General features: G+C 39.9%; 3 protein-coding genes across 3 annotated transcripts in view; 1 reads left to right on the top strand and 2 right to left on the bottom strand.

The window, feature by feature from the left end:
* Positions 1-4,220: 4,220 nt before the first annotated feature.
* On the bottom strand, positions 4,221-9,521 carry LOC129717796 (uncharacterized). Its single transcript, XM_055667970.1, has 6 exons — positions 8,857-9,521; positions 7,984-8,796; positions 7,812-7,923; positions 5,051-7,749; positions 4,759-4,991; positions 4,221-4,697 (listed from the first exon to the last, which is right to left on the bottom strand). Exons 1-6 carry the CDS (start codon positions 9,403-9,405, stop codon positions 4,337-4,339), a joined length of 4,767 nt encoding a protein of 1,588 aa, XP_055523945.1. The 5' UTR covers positions 9,406-9,521; the 3' UTR covers positions 4,221-4,336.
* Positions 9,522-18,555: 9,034 nt separating this feature from the next.
* LOC129730689 (replication factor C subunit 5) lies at positions 18,556-19,893 on the top strand. Its single transcript, XM_055690219.1, has 4 exons — positions 18,556-18,753; positions 18,815-19,265; positions 19,333-19,547; positions 19,603-19,893. Exons 1-4 carry the CDS (start codon positions 18,657-18,659, stop codon positions 19,830-19,832), a joined length of 993 nt encoding a protein of 330 aa, XP_055546194.1. The 5' UTR covers positions 18,556-18,656; the 3' UTR covers positions 19,833-19,893.
* A 324-nt stretch (positions 19,894-20,217) lies between these two features.
* The window catches only part of LOC129734022 (coactosin-like protein), a 37,722-nt gene continuing 36,900 nt past the window's right edge, over positions 20,218-21,039 (bottom strand). Inside the window, exon 3 of the mRNA XM_055695719.1 lies at positions 20,218-20,990. Within this exon, the coding sequence (XP_055551694.1) occupies positions 20,874-20,990 (117 nt within the window). The 3' untranslated portion in view covers positions 20,218-20,873. The remainder of the gene's footprint in view (positions 20,991-21,039) is intronic.

Here is a 21,039-nt window from a genome sequence, read left to right as displayed (position 1 = left end):
GTTGGTGTTGTGCTTCACAGCTCGCACTGTTGCTGAAGGTTTTTCTACCAGCATGGTGTCGTTTTTGAGGTTCGTCAGGGCTCTGCAGTCCTCCACGATCTTCGCCAACGTTATCTCTGACGATTCGTTCAGCTTCGTGATCAGCCGCATCCGAATATCGGAGTCCTTCGAGGACTTGAGGGCACAAACAAAAACTAGGCACTTAAATTATTCCTCGGATAGGTCGGCAAGTTTGAAATCCACACAAGCACGGTTTACCTTGCAGGAGTATGACTCGATGTATCATCTTTGACGGTCTGCAAGCACTGATACCGCTGATGAAAGATCGAGACGGTGGATCCGAAAAGCGATTTTAGCTTCGCGGTAGTTTCGGTGGAGCCAAACTCCTTGGACAGTTTTGGGACATTGAAACTTGTGTACCGCTCGTGCGCCGCTGGGTCGAGTTTCCTCTTAAGGAGTCGAACTTTGGTGGAATCGTCTAGCTTACTGGCGTCTTTATCGAATAGCTCCTCGTAACGTGAATACCATGAATCAAAAGTGCGCCCGTCGTCGTCCGGAGCGTATCGAAATTCGGTGATGTTGCCAGCTAGTGCATTTAATGCTACGTCATCGCGGGAGAACTCCTTTAGGAATTTTTGGGTTGCTGACATCTCCTGGGATAGATGAGCGATCAGCTGCTGCTGCTGCGTCAAGATCTGAAGCAGGGACTCCTGGAACAACTCTGGCGTCGTCATCGCAGCTAACCTCCAACTTGATGCTCAGTCTCTCGTCGACGAAAAATCACTTTTTTACGTGCAAAAAACCCGCAAACTGACTTTTTTTTACTCGTCGCCAAAATGTTGCGATATTCAACTCGCGATTACACACAACAAGAGAAAATATATCTATATTAAAAAATTAACGAAGTGTAACGAGATATAACCATGGGCGCAACTAAGGAAAATTTCTAGGGGGGGCTAGTTTTCAAACATTTCATTTAAAAAATAGAAAAAAGAGTTACAATGCGCCTATTCAAAAACGCATAACATAGTGTCGTAACAGAAGACAAAATCACTTCAATCGGGAATAAATCTCCGAAGATGTATTGAATATCTTGACCACCTCTTTCAGCTGACACTGATTCGATATTGAGGAGAACTAGATTTGGTAAACGGCTGGGCAGTGCGTACCGGCAGTACACCAGTGCTAGTCGGCATAAAAAGGATCCCAGTGTGGTCCAAGGCATAATGCCATATTCCTAACTCCACGTGGAACCGACTGAAATACGAGCAACCAAGAGAAGATTGGTGAACCGGTGTGAACTTGGTCGCTGACAGGGAAGCGGTATTTGTTCTCCTTGGAGAGCAACTTGTCTGAGCGTCTGTTTTCCAGGATAAGGGCGGTTCAAACAGCGACTGATCCGGAACGGACGGTGAACTATGAAATGCGGTGTCTCACCTCTACACCCAAGACGGCGGCTCCGTCGCGAGACTAGGTATCGCAGCCGCAGTAAAGCAGCATAGAATTGAAAACGAACCGAAATTACCCGCAATGATCTAGTGACGAAATAAGGACGACGATTAGAAGCTCGTTACATATACATAATGGCGACAGTGCATGAACCATGAACAGCACGCGCTGCTTGTAGAGAACCCCGTTGCACACCTGGCGAAAGTCAATAGGTTGCGGTGGGCCGGTCGCGTCGTAGGGATGTTGGACGATGATCCTGTGAAATCACTTCTCTTCAGCAACCCTGTTCAGGACTACGGGGCGCAGCGTGCACGATGGCTCGACCAGATCGAAAGAGACTTGCGGGTGATGAGACGTCTGGGGAACTGGCGAAACACAGCCCAAAACCGAGCAGCATGGCAACAACTCCTTGATACAGCACGAGCCACCACGGCTCTCGTCTTATTGGTAAGGTAAGTAAGAGAGCGAGGTTTGAGAATCAATCTTGGGTACAGTACTAGTTCTCAGCCAATGAATGATGACATCTCAATTTGTGTTGATTTCGATGCTCTGATAAGAAGTATGGAATGTATTTATATTGACTACAATTATTCTCTGGGAAATTCTAGGGGGGGCTTAAAACTTGCTAGGGGGGCTGTAGCCCCCCCGTAGTTGCGCCTATGGATATAACAAATAGGCAGAGGCGTCGCGTGGCTGTTTTCGTCACATGTGCACCAAACATTTATTCAAGTTCTTTTTCCTCAAATGAAAAAAAAAAAACAAACCAAAGTGTTTAATGCTTTGAATTGAAGGGTTTCGCTAGTATGCTTACTTGTTTTAGTAGGTTGTAATATTTCGATGATTGCATATGCTCGAATATCAGGGAATAGGGTACCTGTGCAGTGCACATGTTGCATAGGTGGACCCGACGCCACTGCAAATAGGACATGTGTACTTGTGCAATGCGGATGTCAGAGTGTCATTATTATTACGCTTACGATGACATAGCCCATCCAGACGTCTATCACTCTAACGGATGGTAATTGCGTTTTGGGTAACGCTTGTCGCAGCTGGGGTGGTCCCTGCAACACATATGAATTGACCTGACTCAAGCCGTTTGCAAGCATTTCTTCCACGAGAGTTTCCTGTTGCTCGGTTGATGCATTCGAATCAGATATCCTTTGATATCCTCGTCGAAGTTCCAATAGAAGTCGGGTGAATTGTAATCGCCCAGTGTCAAGACGATGTCATCGTTCGTAGACATCTCAACGTTGTTCCATACAGCTGAAGTATGCATCTTGTACACCTATGGACTAGACGTAGGCTGAATCTGGACAACAACCTGCTCAAGTATGTCACAATCATGAAACAAAATAAGGGTACTGTGGTGATATGATATCTTCTCTGGATAGATCATAGATGACTTGAAGTCTCATTGCGGTCACATCGGAAGATTTGTTAGTCCTTGGAGAGCTCGTAGTCTGGGATATCCGGCCAAAGCCATGTTTCAGTCAAAACCAGAGCATCGTAGTCGCAACTGGAGAGACCTAATCGAAGGTCGTATGTACGCTTTTGGTACGTATGCTTTTTGTACGTAGGCCTCTGACGTTCTGGCGAGGCACGGTGGAAGACTCCCTCCCCGATATCAACAACAGGGACGGGCTGTGTTGACGCTGACAGCAAGGCGCGACTGCGATAAGTGGGTTAAGATCTTCCACAATGCATTGGTTCGTGCGTCCCGGAAACTGTAAACTGGTGTACAGAGAGGCTCAACTACAAATAAGTTTGCGGCTGTCCAAGTTGGACTTGACGATGTTTTGTGAATATCGTCTAATGGGCCGTGGTTGATGCTGGTATAGAAAGGCAAATCAGGACTCGAAGGATACTGGAATAATGGTACTTACCTGAAATGACACCTTCCCGTAAGGCCGGGACGGATGTGTTGACGCAGGCTGCAGGGCACGACTGCGTTGGATGGATTATGGTCCATTCGTAGTGCGTCCCGGAAAATGCGATGACGTGTTTGTGAAAAGGGCTAATCCTCCCTCGTTAGTTGGTGTTGAGTTTACGAGATGTTCACTGGTAATGAGTCTGCTTCCGGAGTATGCGACAAAAATGCGATGATTGGGGTGAAGGCGTGACCTGGATACGAGGCTTAGCCTTCGATGTGCAAGATTCGATCGGTGCCTGGTGTTTGTATCGTCGAACTCTCTGAACACTTCACCATTGGGCCAAGTCTAGGGCAACGTCTCGATATTTCACATCCATCCCGATTAAAATTCATGAAGTTTAACATTCCATTTTACCACAGGAACCACCTTGAGTGGATCCGAGCAATGCAGACAGTCTTTGGCTAGACATGTCACTGCCTCAGACTTAATACTCGGATGAAGCCAAAACAATTCCTTCGGTGGGGGGACTGTTAATGCGGCACCTGGAGCTCAAGCTCGTGGAAGGAACATCTGTTCCCCTGGCTGCCTCAAAATCGTGTGAGAGGACGAAACCAGAATTAAAGATAAACCAGAAGTTTATTTCCTTCTTGAGAAGTGGAACATGTCCAGCCACATGATGAAGTTGTCTTCGGAAAAATAATCCTGGATATGCCGGGTTTAAATCGGAGCTGCGCGCTTTCACCTTTAAAACGACACCCAAAGAGTCGAATTACCTTCCATGAGTAAAATCAACATCTAATGTTTTAAAATTTGTCCAAAAATGGGTTTCTTAAAGATTAAATGAGTATTTAGGGTGAAGGACTTCACTAGCCCATCTAACGTTCTTTCAGATCGAAAGCGTTTTCAACAAGTTTTTATATTTCAACAAGTTCCTAGTTCCGATAAAATAGAATGATGACCATAATCTATTCTCTAAATAAATATAACACAGATTGTTCTCATATGGCACCGGCAGTTCAATGCGACTCATCCGAACCAGACAGCATCTGCCGACGGAAGGCCTTTATCTCGTGCCCTTCATCAGAACTCTGATCGCTTTGTATAATTTTTCTTCTTCGCTTTCCCACCGGAAGCGATGACGATTTCCCTCTCCGCTTCGCCCGCCGTCGTTCCCGCAGAATAGCTTCGGCTCGTTCTAGTTCATCCAGTTCGGATTCCACCTCGTGCTCATCACTTTCGTGCACAACGAAAGAATCTTCATGAAACCTGGACTGATCCTGTTCGTGTTCATTCGGCAGCTGGGAGTAGATATCGGACAGGTTCATTTGTCGCGATGGAGCCACTGGAATCTTGAATGCACCACGACTCAGGGGACTCCTAAGGGAATCAAAAAGTTTCAGTTATTCCACAACCAATCGATTCAATAGTTTACACTCACCTGACGGACTGCAAATATTTGGCTCTCATATCGACTGCGTCGTTTTCCACTGGATCATTATTAATGATGGAATCGTCTTCTTCCTCGTCGTCTTCCTCGTGGCTATCGTCCTCCTCGTCGGATACTTCCGCCTGGCTCAGCAGATACGGATTTCCATTGTTCCTTCGTCTTTGCTTTTTTCGATGAGCTGGAAATCGGTTCGACTTTTCCATCTCCGACGATGATTGGACTCTCTAGAAATTTTAAAGGAAATAATGAAATAGAAAAACTTTTTTTTTTATTAAACACCTACCGATCTAGCCGTTTGAAAGACTTCATTTTCGTCGGAGTCACTGCTGACGATGGCTTTCCGTTTTGCCCTCGGAAAGATTGCGGATGAATCGGCAGGAATGCTACAGTTGGGTGAGACAAGTTTTCGTTGAAAGCTGAATCGACTGACAAGTTCCTGTCTTACACCACCGACCTGGGCAGGTTGGCAAGATGCAAAGAAGTTCGGTTGAGTCGTACGCAGCGTGGAATTTTCTCGTACAACCGGAGCAGAATTCACCTCTAATTTACTACCCTCTTCAGGCTTCGTTAGTCGCAGTCGAGAGAAGTTAATTTTTTTTCTCAACATCGATGGTGATCGTTCTTCGCATTTTGAGAGTGAATTGTTTTTGCTGGATACGGGAGTCGTAGAGTGCACCTCGTCAGAAACTTTTTTCTGTCGACTTATTGTCTCAGGGGTTTTCTCCTGCCGGGGTCGAATCTCATTCATATCGTAATCAACCGTTTTGTCGGATTCATCACCGTTGCATTCGTTTTGGTTTGAGTGCACGCTGTCACCAACAAACAAGTCATCCTCGCTATCGGCGAAAAGATCTTCGAGGTTTCCGATGTCTAAATTTTTATCACACACCATTGACGCTGCTGATTCAATCACGCCTGCATCCTGTGAGTTGGGAATGATTTCCTCGCTACTTGCCTTACCATTTGTCGGATTGTCCATTGCATTTTCATTCAGGTCTTCTAGAAACTGTTCGATGTCTAGATTAAGTGCTTTCCTGCTTTGGGTTTGACTTTTTGCTGAACAAGTTGGTTTCACTGGCGATTCATCATCCGAAAAAGCTCTTAGAAAATCATCTATTGGAATGTCTTGCGGTGTTAGCGGTCTTGGTGAGGTATCCAAATCCTCTTTCGGTAAAGTTGCTTCAAGTTTAGCAGGCTCTTCACGGCTGAAATCATTTGCCAAGAAGGCAGCCTCTTGTGCTTCTAAGTCCAGCTCATTGCAATCAAAGAGGCTTTTGCTGAGTTCAGCTATGTGTCCCGTTTCGAGTTCGTCGTTGTTCTCAACCTGTTCCAAGCGATCTCCGAATCTAGGCGGTTGTGCCTCAACTTGCGATTCTTCGAATACCTGCTCCAGCGAACGCAATTCAAAATATTCTAGAACCATTTGGAAGGATAAGTCTTTCGACTGCTGACGGCTGGAAATTGGTGATGCAAAATCAGAGTTTTTAGCCTTCTGGATAGAACGATTGAAGGCTCGCAGCAAAGGACTGTTGGCGATGTTCGCGGGTGTCCGTTTTTCACTTTTAATTAACTCGTCTAATCGCGATTTAGATTTTACGCGACGTATCGGAGTTTTGTGCTTTACCGGTGGTGGCTCCGGAGGGACATAGCTGGAGTCATTCTGTTCGATTACGGACGGAAGGTAGAACTGTGAGTCGAACAGATTCGACGTACTTAACTCAGCAGGGGAAGCTGATTTATCTGGAAGATTGTTATCTTTTTTCGGTGAACATTTCGTATGAATACCATAGGTTGAAAATTTCTCGAAAAGCTCATTGAATGTCGATATTTGAGTGCTGCCGATTTCTCCAGAAATCTTTGATTCGGTCTCTCTTTGGGTTCTCATTCGCTGGGTGACGACTTGATAATCATGCATATAGTCAAGTCGATCTTTCAGAGCATCACTACCTCCAAAAATGCTTTCTACGGTTCGCAGCTCTGAGTTCAAGCAATCTCCCTCGTCATTCAGAATGACCACATCATCAATATCATCAAGAATCGACCCCAAATTGTTGCTTTTCTCCACCATCGTCCTTACCTTGTCTATGTTGGCTTCGTAGAACAATTTCTTCAGTGGATTAGGACATAAAACCGAGCTACAGGCTTCTTTTTGCGGAAATAATTTCAATAGCTTACGATCGTTAAGGTACCTTTCCCGGCCCAATCTGGCTTTGTGGCGTAGTAATGGTTTCAATATGTTTTCAATCGCTTCCTCTTCTTCAGATTTACCCAAACGAATCGAAGCATCAACCGGTACTTTGAAACTTGTGTTCGTATTGTTTCCCGAGTCCGTTGAAGTATCCTTTGGAGGAGTACAGAAAACAAGCTTCTCGCTCGCATCCAAATCTGTATCGATTTTACGAAAATAATTTCTCACGTCTTGAGTACCGCGTACTGCTTCATCCGTTTTTCGTTTCGACCGTGTTCTTTTAGGGGTTTTTGCTTCTACTTCCGACGCATCATTCTCCTGTTCCGTACGCCGCTTTCGCTTTTTCGATTGGTCAGCCACATCGGCCGATTCATCCGGAATCTTAATAAATGTCTCGACACATTTTGGATCAAACTCCGGTGGTATCATTCGGGGAGACTGTCGATAAAGTGCGTTCAAAATGTCCTTACTTTTCGCCAACTGCTGATTGGTTTTATCTTTCGTAGCTAGAACTTCTTTCAGTGTTTCGTGCTCCTTACCTTCCGTAACCAAAATCAGCGCTCGTCCGACACGCTTTCGACCCGTTCTTCCGATACGTTGCACAAAGCGAGTATGGTTCTTGGATATGTCGAAGCACACAATCAAATCCACCTCGCCGACATCGAGTCCTTCCTCGACTACGCAGGTTGCGATTAGGGTGTTGAATTTACCAGTACGAAAATCCTTCATGGCTGCGATTTGCTCTTTTTGTGTCACAGCTCGCAGAGGTGCACTTGAGCCTGTTCCACCTTGACCTGTGTAAATGTAAATTGTATTCAAAATGTTTTTTACGTATTAGCCATTTACAAATCCTTACCAACTATACACTTAGGTCTTACAATAGGACGACTTTGTAACAATAGTTGATGAATCATTGCCACCGAATCGCGAAATTCAGAGAACACAATCACTTTAGACTCAGGATGATTCTACTTAGTAAAATAAAAGATTACTCAAACCTTACTCTCACGATAGTTTGTATCAATTACCTGAAAATGATCATTTAAACGTCGCCTCAAAATGTCGAACTTCGGGTGACCATAGTCGAAATTCTTGCCGGCTGCGATGGCGGGCACCACTCCGTTAGGCATTGCACACACGTTACTATTACCAACGACCAGTGGATTCGAGTCGTACTCTTCCCGCAATTCACTCAAAAACACCCTAAGATGTGGATCCAGCAAGACGAAGTATTTCTCCTTGTTGCTATCGTCATGATCGAAATAATTCAGAAACGCACGAACCCCATGACGGATCAGCAGTTCCATGCCGTGATACAGGCTCATACAGGCAGAAAAATCGGAATTGATCGCGCTATAATTGGCTGGCCTATTGATGAGACAATCCGCCTGGAAACGTTTGCGCTGATGCATCAGCCATCCACTATTCAGAGACCCGGCATGACCGTAAAGCACGTTCGCGTCCAGCAACCGCCGTACGTACGGATCAACCAAACGTATATATTCGTCGCGTATTTTCGTTAACTTCGGCCCGAGAGGAATTACAACCGTATTTATGTTCTTTCGAAAGGTATACGGAGAGACGTCTATCGAGTTTTCCCATCGAACTTCAATGTGGGAAATCAAAAGATTCCGCACAATTTCGGCTACATCTTGTAACGTACGACCGGGTGTAGCAGAAAGAGCTAGCACACGAAAACTTTTATTACTGTCCGCCACTCCTTTGACAACCTCAACAAACGCATAGTGTCCCTTTGCCTTGTGAGCTTCATCAATTACAATAAGTTTTATATTTTTTATAGGAAACTCTATTTCTGGATTGTTGATATCCGCTTGAACGACCTACAAAGTAAGAGAGTATTTTCATAGAAACAATCATAAAAAAAGCATACTGAAGCTAACCTGCGGAGTGGCAAAAAACACTCGTTTCTCTCTCCACAAGCTGCTCCGATTTTTTTTCTGCTGCTTTCCGGTCATTTCTATTGTATCCTCTTTTGGGATTCCCATAATTTTGTAACAAGCTTCAATTTGCTGCGCCACCAGGGGCCTCGTTGGGGCCATGAAAATTACTTTCCCTGTGGGATACCACCGATAGAAGTTGTACATTACAACGGCCGCAATGAACGTCTTTCCAAGTCCGGTTGGCAGTACCACCAAAGTATTTTGAAACAAGGACACTTGACTGATAGAGAACTGATACTTTCGCACCGGATAGTTTGTGGGATAAATCCAACTGCTACCGGCGTTATTATCAAACCCTGCATAGCGATCATTCCGCCGAAGTTGCATACCATCAACAAGCTGCGAAAACGGTTTATCCAGTAGCTGCTGCAGGACCTCGTCGTCACAGATTTCACTCTCATCGAATGCTCCGTCATCGACTGCATTTGAGTTATCACCCAACGAGTAGCTTGTGGCATTCAAGATTCCCCGGGGTACTGAATCGTCCATGATGTTTGCACTAAATTGAAAATAAAACACTAGTAGACATTTCAACACGATTTACATACAAGACTAAACAGGATTATGTTATTTTATCAACCGAAAGAGAAGGCGAACATGTTGTTGACGTTGTTGCCATGAATATCGATTATATCGATAGTTTTTGGCCTTTTCGAAATGAGTCCGACAAGAGCATTTTTAGCGGTGATCCAAACCTTTGTTTTGTCTAGGGGCTAGACACCTTTATTTCATGAAAAATATTTCGACAATAGACCATTTTACGAACTGCAGGGGGAATCCAGAGCCGGATTTACGATTGTGGGGGCCCGGGGCCCAGTTTACAGTGGGGGCCCCAGAATAAAACAAACCCGTTTTTCTATCGTACGAGTTAAAAACACTTATTTCTCATTGAAAAGTTACCAAAAATTTGCTAGAATTTTTTCTTATGAGTTTTTTTTTTTTTTGCAGAGAACTTATTGATTGAATAATCAACATTCAGCTCCTTCAGAATATTGTACTCTCAACTTAACAATGCTAAGTTTGACAGCCTTTCACTCTTCATAGTCGTACGCAACCTATTTTCAATCAGTTTCATCTTCGATAAAGATCTTTCTCCAGTTGCGTTCGAGATCATTAGGCTCAAATAAATAAATGTATGCAACTGCTCGAAATCCGGAATTTTTTTCTTGATATCTGAAAAACCTAGGAAAAAACTAGGGGTAAGCGGGGTAAGACCGCCCCCTTGAGCAATTCTGTTTATAGAAAAAAAAGTTGCGGCTGCAATTTCATTTTTCTTCGCTAAGAGGTTCTTCTATTCAATACCCGCATTTAAAAAATAAGAACTGAAATATTTTTGTTTATTTTCCAGTTTTTTTTTTTTCAATTTTTAAAAATTCATTGAAAATGTGCAGATCTTTTTCATGCGGGGTAAGCCCGCCCACCAGCGGGGTAAGATCGCCCACCATTTTTTGAGGATAAACAATATTTTTAGGGCCGAAACGGTTGATTTTATCGGTATAGTGTCTCTGACAAAGTTGTGGATGGTATTTTTTTTTTCTTTTTAAATAAAATATACACTGTGAAAAATCTGAAAAAAAAATTTCTAAGTTTCAACTTATTTTGTTTTCTGATTATTCAAGTTCAGATCAATGTTTCGGTAACTTTTTTGGTTTTCAAAATAAATAGATTTTTCAGAATTGGGGGTTTTCAAGATATTGAATTCATAATATACCTATCTTTAAGCTAAAATTTAAAACTCATCAAACCTGTCTGTATAATTCTTTTGAAGACTTATTATGTATAGAAAAATACTAATAATTATTCTTTCGTTTATTTATATTTTCAATTTTCTATGTTTTTTTTTGAAGAACAAAATTATCAACGACTCTATACACCAAACAAACCGTCAAAAAAAAAATTCTTCACAAAAATTTAGCTATTAATATTTCTATTACTCCATGATCCAACAACCATAAAATTTTAGCTTACCTTTTGTAGATTTTACAGGCAAAAACTTATTTTTTCAAATAAATTTGAAAAAAAAATATATTTTTAATTCTATTTTTATATCTTTTCTTTAAATTTTTTTAGAGTGTGTATTTTTTTCGGAAGTAAAAAACTACTATTTTCAATTCTGCCGGAGACGTCATACCAATCAAACAAACCGTCATGTCTCTAAAATTATTTTGGTTCATTAACACCATTTTCACACAGGTTTACTTTTTTCAAAAATAAGTCTTGTTAAAATATATTACTAGAAAAGCTTCAACCAAATCGAAAATGGTTGATTAACATCAATGTCTTATGTGGCTTGAAGTTGTTTTACTGATCCTGTAAATATTTCCTTTGTGGTGTCGAGGCATTCGGGTCTTGAAGTAAAACAACAAGCAGTTGTATAGGTGGCGGTTTTACCCCTTGTATAGTGGGCGACTTTACCCCCAGTGGAACATTTTCATATTTGACCGAAAAAGTAGTCAAAATTACAAGATTTCTCACGGCCTTTGATATTTCCGAAAGAAGATAGATTCAGGCAAACGATTAAACGTATATTCACGAACAAAACAATAGATTTTTAAACAGAAAAACCTTAAGTCCCGTTACCGCAAAACAATAGCGCATTGACTGGTTGCCAGCTGAAAGGTTGTTTTTGATTATTTCTGCGACCGTTCGCGCACTATCAAAACAGAAAAATGTGCAAAATGTTATGTAATTATACTGTGATAGACACGTTGAAGAAATTTTTCAATTATTTTATAACTTGGTAGTAAAACTACAGTGGGCGGTCTTACCCCGCAGGGCGGTCTTACCCTGTTTACCCCTACACACTTCTGCAGGTCAATAAAATCTGCACACGGACTCTGAAAATCTGCATTTTGCAACGCAAATCTAGTATCCCTGATTCGGACAGGTAAACTTATTTTCGGAATCAACAGCAATGTATAAAAAAACTTGTGGATTATCTTCTTTCCTGCTTGATTTCCCATGCGCGCTGGTTTGAATCAAATGGTGTGTTAATGTGTGTCATTCCAAGAGAATCGAAGGTGAAATCTTATGGATGTGGTTGTGATATTGGCGCTCGCGAAAAAATAACACCGAAGGAAAGTTTCAGATTGAAATGGTCTGTTCAAATTTTCTTACTGTAAATTGAACTTTTGATTGAATCTCATTTTTGATTGAGAAAAGAACTTTTTCTCGTTTTGTGGGGGCCCCAAAAATGTGAGGGCCCGGGGCCCGGGCCCCCTGGGCCCCCCCTTAAATCCGGCTCTGGGGGAATCTATCTGTCAAATATCATGAAACCGTGACCAACACATTTGGCAACAAGGCGTCTGTATGTTTTGGTTTTTGTCGTTTTGATTGAAGTAGAATGGAACGTTCTCTTATAACAAAACTCGAGAAATCGCGGAAAACTTTTAATAATAAAGCGTTCCGTAGTGAAATTTTGGGACAGCAACAAGTTTCTGACGGAAATTGATGATGTTTTATCGTCACATTGGTAATTTATCAAACGTCATGGACCAACAAACTTCATGGACCAGAGTTGATCTGCGATAACGCACACATATATGAAATTTGACAGCGGTAAATCCCCCCTGACGAACTGACAGGTGTCACGGATCCTGCTGATGTTGATTATGCTTTTGCGTGCGTTATGTCAGCGGTTCCGTCACAATTTCATTCATGAATTCAGTTCAAAAACGTCTTGTAAAATGTTCTATATTACACGATATTGGCTGATATATTGTGATTTCAGAGAAGAATTCTAGGGGCTAGACAACTTTATTTTCTAGAGAAATATTTCGGTAATATTATTCGATATTGGTGGATTTATTTTGATTTATCGTTTATCTGTAACATTCGTATCACTCCGTCAGACTCCGACAATAATGTGCTGTCAAGGAGTTGAGATACAGGTAGACGGGTGCCTGAAAATGCAACCATAAATACTTTATAATATTGAAAATTGTAAATATATCAATAGTGTCTGGCCCCAAGGAAAAATTAGAATTTTTCGCTCTAACTGACAACTGAAAATGACAATCTTAGACAGCACCAATAAAAATGATTCTTTGCCCTCGACTATGCAGCAGAGCCGCGTTTTGCAATCAGAATGTTCTACGAAAAAACTAGTTATAACCCATTATTTGATGTTGCTTAAACAGTATGCAATATAACATAGTTTCCACAAAAAATGGCCTTCCGTGCTTCGGCGAATTGAAATTTCGACATCGAATGTCAATTGGGTTGTTTAGCTATCCACGGCTTTCTGATTTTTATATATCAGCTAAAATAGTGTAATTTTCTAAACGAAACGTGATTTTTTGAAACTTTATATCATTGTCCTTCGATTTCCAAATACGATTAAAAATCGCTTGAATGACAGGTGAACAAGGTGAACTGTCATTGTAATGCTTTTGAGCAGTTTTAATTCGTGATTTATGGTTGTAGTGCGTAAAAGCCACATGGAAGCCACCGTGTGGTTGACTACGAATTTTCATTGGCACAAGACACAAGCAAATCCGGAGTACTTCGCGATAAAAGCGAAACTAACAAACTGTAAACAAATAGAGATTTTATCGAAAACGTATGAAGTGAGCTACTATCTACCTTTAAACATCGAAAAAATAATGTATCTCTTTTCTAACTATTGAAAAGTACGATGTTTGTTGAGGGCGAAATCTACTTTATATCAAAACGAAATAGAATGAGGAATACGCATTTTTTGTTTACGTTGGTAAAAGGCGAAACTTGACTTCGTCTTTATGAAAGTTGTCAAGAAAATAAACATTAAAAGCAAAGGGCGTATTCCAATACAATAACGTAAACACGGCATATGGTAAAGGGCGATACTGTCGAGCAAATGAAAATAGGGCGCATAGTAAAGGGCGATACTGTCGAGCAAATCAAAATAAGGCGCATAGTAAAGGGCGATACTTTCGAACAGATCGAAAAGGTTGCATAGTAAAGGGCGAAACTATAAATTCTCGAATATACAAGGTAAAGCGACTGAAATTCAAGTTTTAGGTTTACCATGTACAAAGCTAGAACAATTTCGCCTTCATTAGAGTATTTGGATGACAAATATATTGTTCCACTGTTATTTAGGATTTGAATTTTTGATCGAAAACTTTGTTTGTCTTTTTTGAGTTTTGTAGTCATTGTAAGATTCGCCCTAATCACGAAGCCCGGAAAAAGTCCATGCCTTCCTTATAAAACCACTGTCTTATGTTTCTATCACCATAAAAAAACGCGAGAACATGTTTTCACATGTTAAGCATTAACCGAGAGGCACAGTTAGAATATTTTTGGAAAAATTCTAATGGATTCTGCAATATTCTGAGCAACTCTTTTTATTCTATGTTTTATCTGTACCTATTATTTCACACCGCTTTTATATCGTAATGTACTTGATTCATCTGCAGCAGGCAAGACGTATAATTCCCACCCCAGTGAATAATACGAATAGGATATAACGCAACCATCGAGACAGTTGCGATCAGCTGATTTCAGTCTTACGGCTTTACGTTTGTTCGATCGGTCTCAACTTGGATGCAATCCGGATCCAGAAGCGTGAAAAACAAATGCTATCCGATCGGTAGCTCTGGTATTGCGGGTGCGAATCCTCAATACAACAATAAAAAATCACTTTTGATATTATTGCCGACATTAAAAGATTTTGGATTTGGTCGTGTTTTGGTTTTGCACCTTGAAAAACAGTAACAACAACAAACGTAAAAACAGTGAAACGTCACCCGTGGCTTGCCTTATCAGTATTTAGCAGCGATGCCAGATTGGAAGACATGTTTCAATACGAAGACAGTTAACCAGAGCGGTGAAGACATCCTTGTTTGCGAAGACAAAGGGAAGACATTAGAAAATATGTGAAAATATGTGCCGGTATTCTCAAGTGGAAATATATGCGAAGACAACTAGTATGAATTTACCAGGGCTATCCGATATAACCACATGCTCTGCGAAGCTGCACCAACAAACCAATTTTTGAAATGCATATTTTAGCAATGTTAATATTTTTCCTAGATTCTTTAGTACTTGAACCTTCCAAAAACGTAAATGTCAAATTTATAGTGTTTAAGAAACTGTAGAAAACTAATTGCAAAGTTCGAGTAAAATTAACAATTAACAAGCGTTTTTGATTACATATTTTTTAAATGGTTACAAATGATCAGGAGTATGTATTTATAAAACTTTTTTTATGTTATATGACTGTGAAATAAGTGCTTTATTCGATGCCTAAAGGGTTTTGAAGTGAAATTTCAAATATGTTGATCTTAGGCCAATATGAAAACAGGGGTAATTTAGCGTTACAACGTCACGAAAAAAGTACAGTATTTTACTTCATGGGAACTCCTTACATTTAATCAAAGTAATATTTTGTTTTCTCTTTATACTCAAAAATACCTTTAATTTGATACTAAAAGATCGCAGCTAGGTTGAATACAACTTGAGTTACAACCGGGTTTAGTTCGCGTTGTAACGTCACGATTTTATTCTCCCCTTTTATAATATTCGTCTATGTTTAAAAACATACTTGATGCGTCTAAATTAGCTCACGTTACATCTGTCATACAACAGAGCAAAAATTTTGTAAAATGGATTAATGTTTTCAATTATTGAACTGTGGGTCATCCATGAGTAACGTTACATTCTAAAAAATTCTAATATTATTCTATTATATTTTATTACAATGCATTGCGTGAGGAAGGATTGAAAACTGTCAACTTCCGCGTTACGTCACATGCAAATGTTCCCTAAGAGAAAAACTATTGACGCAAGGTAACCGTATTAATCAAATGAATACTTCGTCCGCATCACTCAAGCCAATCTTCCGAATGTGATGGTTATCGCAATTATGGGACGTGACATCACCATATTTAACGATGAGAAGAACATTTTTGAATGACCAACACCATATCGTGGAATAAGCCAGCTATTTATTTTTGAGGCAAGTCTAGATGAAAAATGTTCAGCGGCAAAAATGCACTCGAATTTTCTTGAATAAGTAGTGTGAGTTTTAAAAAAATCAAGGAAATATTACGGGAGCAAAAAAAGCTAACAAGTGGCATTTTTGTGTTATTATTATAATTTTTGAAAGGTTTCTTGTAAACTTGTTTTTAATATAAATGCTGAATAAACTGCTAACGTACTCAGACATTGTGAAAAAACTATAATAAAAATGAATTTAATATGTTTTACACATATAAGACACTTTTGAGAATATTTATGATACATATGTCACTTACGAAAAGAATTGATTTGATCATAACTCACATTCCTTCACTGAAGTTTAAGTCTTGTTCTTCATTTTCAAACATTAAACGACAAAGTAAATTTGTTACGTAGTTTATGGATAACCCCACAAACCAAGTGCATAAAGTAGAAGTAGAAATATATAAAATCAGATATTGAACTATTTCATATGAAAATGTCTAAGAAATATGTGATAAATAATGTATATCGACTGATTCATATTTTCGTGACGTTACAACGGAGTGAGAATACCCCTTGCTGAAAAATGAGCGTTGTTACGTTACGAAATATAAAAGCTTCTCAAATATAGATGTTACCAGTTATAGGCACTCTAAACATGGCAAAATGTTCGATTATTATTTGTTATCAAATCGTGGAAGAAGAAATTGTTATAAAATTCCAAACAGAGCAGAGTTTTTGACTTTTGTAAGAAAAGTCCCGGCACCTCGATTTCTCGCGCGTTGTAACGTCACGCTACATTTTTACTCCCCAAGGTAATATAAACAAAGTAAACGAATATCTTATACATCATTCTTATAGGAAATTTTGTCTACTTTCCGAATCTGTAATAATATCAAAGGGTTTCATGAAAAAATACAAGTTAGAATTAAAATGATGCCAACAGAATAGTCAAAACGTTGTAACGTCACGGTAGAATGTGTCATAAGAGTCACGTTACCAAATTTTATAGCGGTACCACGGTAATATATCTTCATGTAAGAACTGTTTTGTGGTCGAGAAAAATCATAGTTTTCAAGTTGTTTACTAAACAAATGACGCCATATTGCATTTAGATTTTGGATACGGGATACTCATCAAACGTCAGACCCCTGGAATTTACCTTCCAAAATCCTATATACCCTAGCCTTTAGGATCCCTATACCGAGTAACAGTGAATGACAATGAGCTCATGTCCTGGGCTCAAATTACATTCGTCGTTCGCTAACTGCAACATGTTTACATTGCATTTATCGAATGCCGTTCGATAACTGCAACACTTGACACATGCCAAAATTTAGACGGGGGTCCGTCACTACCATTTTTGTTTTCAATGATGTCGAAATGTATTTTTTTAATGGAATAATGGCAAAAAATATAAAAAAAATAAAATAGGCAAGCTTTTTGATTAATCAATTTGATAGTCATATTTCCGCATCATAATTTATTGCGTTTTAGTAACTACTTTACATAACCAATATGTAGGCGAAGATGAAGTTCATCACTACAGAAGATCATTTTACGAGATGTTTCTGAACTCAATTCATGAATGAAATTTTGACAGAAAGCTCGGAACCGCTGACATAACGCAAGTAAAAGCAACATCAATGTCAGCAAGATCCGTGACAACTGTCAGTTCCTAAAATGGTCTATTTAACGCTAGATCAAAAAATATTGTTTGTGATCTACTATGCACTGCCTCACTGAGTATTGAAAGCTAGCCAAACAATGCACAAGGAATATTTTTTCTCTCTTATAATAATTACGGAAAGTGAACCACATAATATACTGATTTTGTTTCATTGACTAATAGTGGAGATCTATAATCTCCCATCTAGAATGAACACACCTAAAATTTTTTGCCGGGTTTCGGTAACTTATTGCCGAGAACGGCACCACTGAGTGCTCGGTTAAAAAAATAATGACAGCTGTCATATTTTATCGTAAATCTCGGTTTAACCTAACTGAAATCTCGGCACAAAATATTACTACCGAGATTTCGGATATTTTGTGCCGAAATTTCAGTTGGGTAAAACGAGATTTACGAAACAATGTGACAGCTGTCATTATTTTTTTAACCGAGCACTCAGTGGTGCCGTTCTCGGCAATAAGTTACCGAGACCCGGCAAAAAATTTTAAGTGTGAAGAGACAACAAGTAAACAAAATCGAAATGAAGAAGTCCTTTTGAAATGTTTCTAGATATTCAACAATTTTCATTTTCGAATGCATTTAGAATCCCCCCGCGAGATTTGTCACTTCAATGTCAAATATGACTTTGACTTCGGATTTGACGGATTGCGGTCCGATAACTGCAAAGTTGTTGCAGTTATCGGTCTTGCAGTTAAAAAGCGTTGCAGTTAAAAGACTTGCAGTTATCGAACGGCGACTGTAATTTGTGCCGCTGTCAGCACTAAGATAAAAATGTATAAAAAGAAACGGTGATATGCTATCTCGTTAACACATATGTTGAGATGTTTGCCCTTGAAACATGGCGTGATGCAAAAGGGGTGTACCTACCTCAATATTTTAAATCTTTCATTTTGGTAGGTAAAGGAATCGGGTATTGCTTACATATGGCACATGGGCTCTTTTCACATGTTAGACGAGATTTGTCTTCTGCGAGTAACTGAGTAAACGATACTCAATCTATGAGTCATTTTTTTCGAACGTGTACGTCACTACGCTGTCGTTGGCGCAAATTTATGTTTACATCAATTTTGAAAAAAATCGTGTGAGCTCTGCATATCCAATTTTGTTAAGTTCCTTTTTCGTCAAAATGCTAAAAGATGGAAGGTCAAATCTCCCCTGGGTGGAAAAATACCGCCCAGCTACACTTAGTGATCTCATTTCCCACGAAGAAATCATATCCACAAGTACGTATGCGCTCGAAACCATAAATTTTGCGTGATTTCTTATCCTTGATTTTTTCTACAGTCAACAAATTCATCCAAGAGGACCAGTTGCCTCACTTGCTGTTCTATGGACCACCAGGAACCGGTAAAACCAGTACTATATTGGCGTGTGCCAGGCAGCTGTACAAACCCCAATCCTTCAATCAAATGGTACTGGAACTGAACGCCTCCGACGATCGTGGTATCGGCATAGTGCGCGGTCAGATATTGAATTTTGCCTCGACGCGAACGATTTTCAGCGGTGGCTATAAGTTGATTATTTTGGACGAAGCTGATGCCATGACTAACGATGCACAGAATGCGCTCCGGCGGATAATCGAAAAGTACACGGACAATGTTCGGTTCTGCATTATTTGCAACTATTTGAGTAAAATCATTCCTGCACTGCAGTCACGCTGTACACGGTTCCGATTTGCGCCCTTGGCTGCTGAGCAAATTTTGCCTCGGCTGGAGCATGTCGTGGAAGCGGAAGGGTGAGTGGCAATATGTTTATCAAATTTCTTTTTTCAAATTTCTTTTTTCAAATATGTGACATTCTAGGATTAAAGTTTCCGAAGATGGGAAGAAGGCTCTTATGACGTTAGCCAAGGGTGATATGAGAAAGGTTCTGAATGTTCTGCAGAGTACCTGGATGGCTTACAAAGATGTGACTGAAGATAACGTTTATACCTGCGTTGGTCATCCGCTTAAAAGTGATATAACAAATATCGTAAACTGGCTGCTCAACGTGGAGAGTTTCAAGGAAACATTCGAAAGTAAGAGGTAATTTGTTATAATGTTCTGCTTCGAATTGAACATGGTGATTTTTAGAAATCCAGGAGCTGAAAACGAACAAAGGTCTTGCATTGGAAGATGTTCTCACTGAGATACATTTGTACGTCCATCGGATGGAGCTTCCACCTCGGGTTATGTCGCAATTATTGATAAAAATGGCAGCTATAGAGGAGCGATTGGCAGCTGGTTGCACGGAAAAGCCCCAAACGGCAGCTCTTATTGCAGCGTTTCAAATCGCCCGCGATCAGGTCATTGTCGAGGGTTGACGGTGATACTGGTGGTACACTGTTATTTTGGTAAGCAACAAGAAAACCTTATGCTTCTGAATCATTAAGTTGTTTATTCGAAAGAAAATATGATCCTCGAATTGTGAATTTTTTGGGGTAGGAAAACGTCTAACTTGCAGACGAAAATTCAAATTGGTTTGATTAAAATTTTATTAACATTCAAGTACCTAGTCGAAAGATAGAACTTATTGGTAACGAAAATTCTTTGTCAATTAATTATTCGAAAGCGTAAGGATTTGCTTTATTCAACTTAAGTTTTTAGGAATGAACGCAGCTTTCAAATTGCTTGGAAACGGAAAAAAGTAAGAAAAATCTCTTCAGCATGGGTTTTCGGATATTTTGTTCCAATAAAATACAGCTCAGCTTGAAAGTTCTTGGGGTATATTTGTTCTGCCAAAACTAAGGCATTTTACACGTGTCTTCTACAGAATAGGTTTCCTTTTTTATTTTATACAATTGATAAAAAATAGCTCAAAAAAGAAATCTGATTTCGGTACTAACTTCGCGTTGATGCGCTGCTTTCATTCGCGCCGTCCGTTGAATGTTAACTATATCGTCAATTTGTTTCGTCACATTACTTAGGGTTTCCTTTTTTTTCTTGCATAAACTTAACTACTTCAATTTATATGATAATATTGCAGATTGCATCCAATATTCGTTTGATGTTTACGCAGTAGGTTATCATTGTGTTTTCTTATGTATTCATTAAATAGTTATGATTTAGTGGATGCTTATACAAAGGGTCAAAAAACTGTAGAGTTTTTCCAAAATCACAATTTCGATAAATAGAGAATTAGTTTACGGAAATAATACACACAAATAGAGGCCTTCAGGATTTCAGTTGAAGTTGATTGTATACGATACGCACATTCTGGCATTTAAGTTGAATATTACTGTGTATTGCAACGGGGGAAAGGTTAGCAGCGGGGAAGACCTTAACGTTGGTATGCTTATATATATAGATGCGATCCTAGTGTATCCTGTGGCGCCTGAATGCTTGATGAGCTTAGCATTTATGGTCTACAGTTCGCGCACACCGGTTCCATAGTTTGCACCACCGGCCTTGTTCAGGTGTTCCTTAAACATCTCCAGGTTCAAATCGTTGCTCGACTCTACCTGAAGCTCAACGGCGAAATTCTGTTGTACAACAAAAAAAATAACATTATTTTCATGGTTCTAAATTCTT

Source organism: Wyeomyia smithii, chromosome 1 (genome assembly GCF_029784165.1).
Source record: "Wyeomyia smithii strain HCP4-BCI-WySm-NY-G18 chromosome 1, ASM2978416v1, whole genome shotgun sequence".
NCBI classification, from domain to species: domain Eukaryota; kingdom Metazoa; phylum Arthropoda; class Insecta; order Diptera; family Culicidae; genus Wyeomyia; species Wyeomyia smithii.
Note: the sequence above shows the minus strand (reverse complement) of the source record. Positions and strands in the feature narration are given on the sequence as shown.